General features: G+C 37.7%; 1 protein-coding gene across 1 annotated transcript; it reads left to right on the top strand.

The window, feature by feature from the left end:
* Nucleotides 1-565: 565 nt before the first annotated feature.
* Nucleotides 566-4271, top strand: LOC110101985. The gene is made up of 2 exons (XM_020830104.2): nucleotides 566-1679; nucleotides 3561-4271. Exons 1-2 carry the CDS (start codon nucleotides 932-934, stop codon nucleotides 4190-4192), a joined length of 1380 nt encoding a protein of 459 aa, XP_020685763.1. The 5' UTR covers nucleotides 566-931; the 3' UTR covers nucleotides 4193-4271.
* The last annotated feature ends 2267 nt before the right edge of the window (nucleotides 4272-6538 follow it).

The raw sequence follows: 6538 nt of genomic DNA, 5'->3' as shown, positions 1-6538 counted from the left end.
GAATTTGCATATAATTTTAAGTGTATCATATTTTTTCTAATATTTAATAAAGAATAACAATCAATGCTCATTTATATTTTTAAAACTCCCCATCTATAATATGTTTTATTTTTCAAAAGAAGTCGTTAAGTAAAAAAAATCATATATAGGGTCTATACTTTATTTTCATTTAATCAAGTTTGTATTATGAAATGTTTAAAAACTTAAAAACAAAAAGTTTATTTTGAAATTTATGAACATGGCTAATTGTTTTAATTTCCGCGTTCAAATTATGTCATAAAAAATAAAAATAAATAATGTAATTTAAATATGTTTTGTTTTATTTACAAAAAATAAAGCAAAACTATTTTTTCCATTAACTTGTTAACCACTCTGCTTCTCTCTCTCTCTTTATATATACATATTAATTATAAACCGCAAAAAATTTAGAAAATAGGACTGCAATTCTTAGAAAGAGGAGGGCTTTTTTGCTTTCCCTAGTGTCGTAATCCATTTCGATCCCCACCTGGCCCTATTAAGATCTTACTACAAATTCGACTTAAAACCTTTTTCAGAAACAAAGGATATCAGATACTCAGACGTCCCTCATCTCTCCCTCCTTATCTCTCCTAGACTTCATTTTCAAACGGAGGAGGTGACCAAGGAGTTGAGAACCCAAGCCAACTCCTGCTGCAATCTGCAGTGGGCTCTCTTGTTTGATTCATAACTCGAGGAGCCAAAGATTCCATGACTTCAATGCTGCCTTGTTTTTTTCCATGACGATTTGTCTTTTGCATCCTTGATTTTCTGATCTCCTTCCTCGTCCTTGCTCTGCAATTTATCAATCTTGAAAAAAAAACCTTGGAAAAGGTTTCATCTTGCAGCTAGGATTTTAGTTCTCCAAAGTTTTTTCTAATTGAATTTTGTTAGGACCACCGGAGTTTGAGCTCCCATGGTGGAAAGAGAAATGGGTGGTGATTTTCTTTTGAAGCCGAGGAGAAGAAAGGAGGAGAAGGAGAAAGATAAAATGCCCACTGTTTGGCTTTCTCTCAAGAGATCCCTACACTGCAAATCTGAGCCGAGTGAAGTTCATGAACCAAAAGCTAGAGGTCATATTGGCTCCATTCTCAACAGAAAACCTTGCAGGTCTGGCTGTTCTAGATCAATAGCCAACCTCAAGGATGTCATCCATGGGAGTAAGAGGCACATGGAAAGGCCTCCAAGTTGCAGTCCAAGGTCCATAGGAAGTAGTGAGTTCCTCAACCCAATAACCCACGAGGTTATTCTGAGCAACTCCAAATGTGAACTGAGGATTACTGGTTTCAATGGCTTCCATGATGGAGATGCTGGGGGGCTAGGTTCTAACTTTGTGGGTACTCTGAAACCAGGGACTCCAGGGCCCGGGGGACATTTGGGTGCCCGCTGCAACTCTTCTTCCTTTAAAGGGGTAGGAAGTCTTACTCCACCAAAAAGATCACCAGCTGGTTTGCTTGGTGAAAAGGAAAGCCATGGATTTGGCAGCTCAAATCTTGCTGCAACTGTGTTTGGAAACAATGGTGGTGGTTTTGGAATTCATCATGCTGGCTCTACGCCGAGGGTCTCTCATGAATCTGCTGCTGCTGGCGTTTCCTGTCATAAATGTCGTGAGTATTTTGCAAAGTTGGAGACATTGGAAGCTCATCATCTGTCGAAGCATGCTGGTAAGATTTTATAGCTTGTTTCTACATCCTTTCCTTTCCTATCTTTCCAGTTATCTTTTTTATTGGCCTATAGTTGAATGTCATTTTTGAATTGCCTCGTTCTAAGTGAATGCTTATCAGATTTAGTGATTTATATACGCTACCAGTTAGAATTCAGTCATTGTAGTTTCACGCGTTTTCGGAGATGCAATGCTGCTAGTCCTATTGTAATGTAATGCTGGTAAGATCTGCATTTAAGACATATTTGGTTGCTTTTAGATGAAAGACGCGTTTTATGAAATGAAGACTTCATTTTTCACTAGTTCGTCTGAAAGCTGAATCAGTGCATTTAAGGGATTTGTGAGTAGGTTGTGTAGTTTAAAGTTCATGTTGTTTTTTATTTTCATTGAACCTTTACAATCATCATTAGCTTTATTGTAATTATTTGGGGTTTTGCAAAGGTTTTAGGATTGATTGTCGACCTAATCATGAAATTATGAAATTTCTTTTGTTTTCTTAATTTTTTTTGTCAACAAATCACTAAGATCATCTCCAATCGAACTGCATACCACCGTATGCCGTTGGCCATTTGGTCCATTCAAACTCCAAATCTCATGCCAAAGTTTGGTAGGTGAAAAGTCTGACGCCAACGATTGGCGTCGGACTATTCACCTACGTAAAAAAATTGATTTATGGGATTTGCCGAAGAAGCGAGCGAAAGAGGAAGAAAATGCGGGAAAGAGGAGAAAATGGTTACCTTCGCAGGAGAGAAAATGTCATTCGATTAGAGATGAATTACTGCATTTTAAAGTTTTGCTACATTTTGGAGTGAAAATGAGTTTTAGGTTGTAGATGCCCTAATATGTGGTTTTAACAATTGTCGTGATAAGGGAAAAATTTTAATGCCATTTTGAAATCGTTCATTATGGATTTATGTCTTAATATTCTCTCTCTCTCTCGTTCAATATTAACATACTCTTCTCCTTGATGCTGAAGGAGTTGAAAGAGAAGTAATGAAAAGGAAAGGGAAAAAGAAATGGTTAAAGAAATTGAAATGAATTTAGTTTTCACTCACTTGTTTGGCTGAGGAAAAATTGAGTGTATATATGTTTTATTTCCTTATTGATGCTAAATTGACTTGCTGTTTTTAGTAAGGAGAAAACATGAGTAAAAAGGATGACTTGATAGATTTCTCTTCTGACTTTTCACTAAGGTTGAGTATAAAATTGTGAATAAAAAAATGGCATTCGTTAACATTTCATAGGTAAATTCAATTACCTATTTATTACATCAAAATCAAACACTCAATATAAAATTGAGAAGTAAAATGCATTTGCTCCCCTCAAATTTGCTAATGCGGCTTTTCCTGTTTTTATTATGCATATTATTGAGAATGCATAATATGTTGTTGAAATAGGAGAAATTATTCTGTGTGGAGACCGGACGCAGAATGTCATCCGGAGATCAACCAGAATGCGCCACATCAGCGGTACCGAGCCACAGTACCGAGTGGTACCGAGCAATACCAAGCCGCAGTAAAGAACAAGGAGTGATGTGGCGCATTTTGGTTGGTCTTAGGATGATGTTCGGCATCCTCATAGAATAATTAATCCATCATCACGTGGTTCTATGCGTTTTAAGGTTTGTCAAATTAGCCCACTTAGAATTCTTTGCTGTAGGATATGAAAAACAAAGAGAAAGTTTAATTCTTTCTTTTCAGCTTATCGTTTTATAATGCCTGGTATCAAGAAGCACTCTTTTTTGAACAATTTTGTCCCAAGATAAAATTAAAATCAGAAAAGCAAGGAAAGGAAGTGTCAGCATTGGAAACTCGCCATTCATTGTTTTATTCCCTGAAGGATGGAAGAAATATATTAACCTTCTTATATATCATCTTTGTAGTTACTGAACTAGTGGAAGGCGACTCTTCCAGGAAAATAGTGGAAATAATCTGCAGAACAAGCTGGTTGAAGTCTGAAAGCAATTGTGGGCGAATTGACAGAATCCTGAAAGTCCATAACATGCAGAGAACTCTTGCCCGATTCGAAGAACACCGAGAAACAGTAAAGATCAAAGCCAGTAAACTTCCTAAGAAGCATCCTCGTTGCCTTGCTGATGGAAATGAGTTGCTAAGATTCCATGGAACAACAATTGCCTGTGACCTTGGCATGAATGGCTCCACAAGCCTCTGTGTATCAGAGAAATGTAGTGTTTGTCGAATCATAAGGCATGGCTTCTCAGTTAAGAAGGAGCTCAAGGAAGGAGTAGGGGTGTTCACAACTTCCACAAGTGTTAGAGCATTCGAATCAATTGAGCTAGATGATGATGATCGTTCAAAAAGAAAAGCCTTGTTAGTCTGCAGAGTGATTGCTGGAAGGGTTCACAAGCCATTGGAGAATTTGCAGGAAATTGCAGGCCAATCTGGATTCGACTCATTGGCCGGGAAAGTTGGTCTTTACTCAAACATTGAGGAGCTCTATTTGTTAAATCCAAGTGCTCTCTTACCTTGTTTTGTTGTTATCTGTAAGCCCTGATGAAGTTTTGATACTTCCTTTCTCATTATCTTTTGTTGAAGCATTTGAAATCTATCTTAATTTTAAACCTTTTCGGTCATGGATATATGTCCCTTTTGTTTTGGGATAAACGCAAAGATAGCCACATTTATCTTACCAACTAGTTATTCAACACTCAGCCTGTCTGAAGAAGCTCTAGAAACCATTGCAAAATACAAAACAGAAAGAAATAAAGAAGTTAATCAAGTACTTTGCCTGCAAATATGGCCTTGTTACTTGGTTTTCACCTGGAAGATAACTTGTTCGAGACTTGCGAAGGTTTAAGCCAGGCTTTTAAATAATTTTTCCCCATCGGAGATCCCACTTTTGTGTCTTGTAGAATTCTTTATTCATTCCCGCATAATTTTGCTAATGATGCATGTGGGTGAAGCTATCTTCACAAAAAAGCCAACTAAATAAATACAGCATTACATTTATGAACCCTATGATTGTGGGGACTAATTATACTTGTTAAACATAATGAAAACAAAAGTTGAGTCCATTAGATCTCAATCTATGTGCCACTAATGGCGTTATGATCCTATCGCTTTCATTGTTATTAAATTTAGAGGCCAACATAAAATGATGGGGTGTGGATACCCTTAGGGGGTAATTATCACAGTTAATATTCCAATTATAACACTTTAAATCCATCAACTAGAATAAAATTAAGGCTCTATTTGGAATGAAAGGCGAATAGGGAGTGATCGAATGGACGGCCGATGTTGAATCCTATGGTCGTGCACCGTTTGTTGAACATTTGAAGGCCTTAGTGATGTCGGAATTCGGTGATCTTGGGCTCGTTGGATTCGTCTTGTTGAGCCGTTACATTCGAGTATAAGCTCGTTAAAATCGGAGTCCGTTTGGTAACTCAAATTGCAGTTTGAACCTTCCAACAGCGCTTTGGGTCCATGATTTAGACCCATTTGGGCTCGGATTGGGTTGATCTTGGTGTCGTCGGGTTCGTATTTCCAAGACGCTCAATTTGACTGTAGACTCGCTGAAATCAGAGTTCATATGCTCTCAAATTTAATTCTTGAAGTTTCCGAACTTATTTTTCCTCGAGATTCGTGCCCAATCAAGATAATTTCAGGATGACGTATCAATGTGCAATATGTTAACAGGTCCCCTCAAACTGGTGCATCTAAAAATGTTACAAGTTTGTTAGCAAGATATTGGAATCGAGAAATGGAGAGTAGTTTAGTGAGGAGGTATACAACTTGGTCTTTGGTAGATATGTGGTGAAAAGTAATGGCTTGGTCTTTGATGCATTCCCAAATAAAAGTGGTAGCCAACTTCGATGTGTTTTGTGCGGGCATGAAACACAAGGTTGTCGGCTAGAGCAATGGCAGACATGTTATCACAAAACAATGAAGTGGAGGCGGGAAGAGAACAGTTTAATTCTTGAAAAATATGGTGGAGCCATATGATTTCAACTGCAGTCGAGGCTAAAGCTCGATATTCAGCTTCAATAGAGGAGCGAGCGATGAAATTTTGTTTCTTGACATTCTAGGAGATGAGAGAGGAGCTGATGAAGTTGTAGTATCCGGTAATTGATTTGTGGTCAGTTGAGTCGCCTACCCAGTCAAAGTCGACGTATGATCAGAGGTTGATGTGAATCCCGGAACTGAGGAAGAACTGTATGAAGTGTGCCTTGGATGTACCTCAATAAGCGCTTGAGAGCTTCGAAATGAGTGTTGAGGGGATTTTGCATTTGTTAGCAAATTTTGCTGACAACGAAGGGGATGTTGGGTTGGGTGAGCTGACTAGTTGACGGTAAAAGGTTGGATTGGAAAATGCATGGGAGGTGGTAGAGGTGTGAGGTGGTTTGATCTGAGAGGGCATCGAGATTGGCTTGCAGTTGTGCATGCCAGATCGGGATAGTATAGTTTGAGCAAACTTGGTTTGATTTAGATGCAAGCCATATGGAGCATGCACCACCTGAATGCAAAGGAATTGGGAGAGAGAACCAATGTAATCATGTAATGCATGGTGAATTTGGTGTTGAGGTTGTCCAGAAGGTCGTGGATAGTAGCAGTGCAGTTGTCGGTGAGTAGAATATCATCCATGTAGATGAATAAGTACATTGAGGTGCCATTCATATAACTAGTTTATATATATATATATATATATATATATATATTTACATTTATAACCTAATTTGTATAATATTTTTATGTGTATATACTCATACACTCCAGTTTGGGACAAGTCTCTAATGATTCAACTCATTTTGTTCAATTTGAACTTCATCTACATAAAAAAAAAAAAATTACATATCATTTCAATCTAAAAGTTAGGCCCAAGAAAATATTTTAAACAATTTTA

Source organism: Dendrobium catenatum, unplaced genomic scaffold, assembly GCF_001605985.2.
Source record: "Dendrobium catenatum unplaced genomic scaffold, ASM160598v2 original_scaffold_213434, whole genome shotgun sequence".
NCBI classification, from domain to species: Eukaryota; Viridiplantae; Streptophyta; class Magnoliopsida; order Asparagales; family Orchidaceae; genus Dendrobium; species Dendrobium catenatum.
The sequence above is the reverse complement of the archived record's forward strand: the minus strand, read 5'-3'. Positions and strand labels throughout refer to the sequence as shown.

Coding starts and splice junctions, on each gene's coding strand:
- LOC110101985 (XM_020830104.2), top strand. CDS start 932: ATGGTGGAAAGAGAAATGGGTGGTGATTTTCTTTTGAAGCCGAGGAGA. Junction 1,680..3,560: donor TCATCTGTCGAAGCATGCTG/GTAAGATTTTAT, acceptor TCATCTTTGTAG/TTACTGAACTAGTGGAAGGC.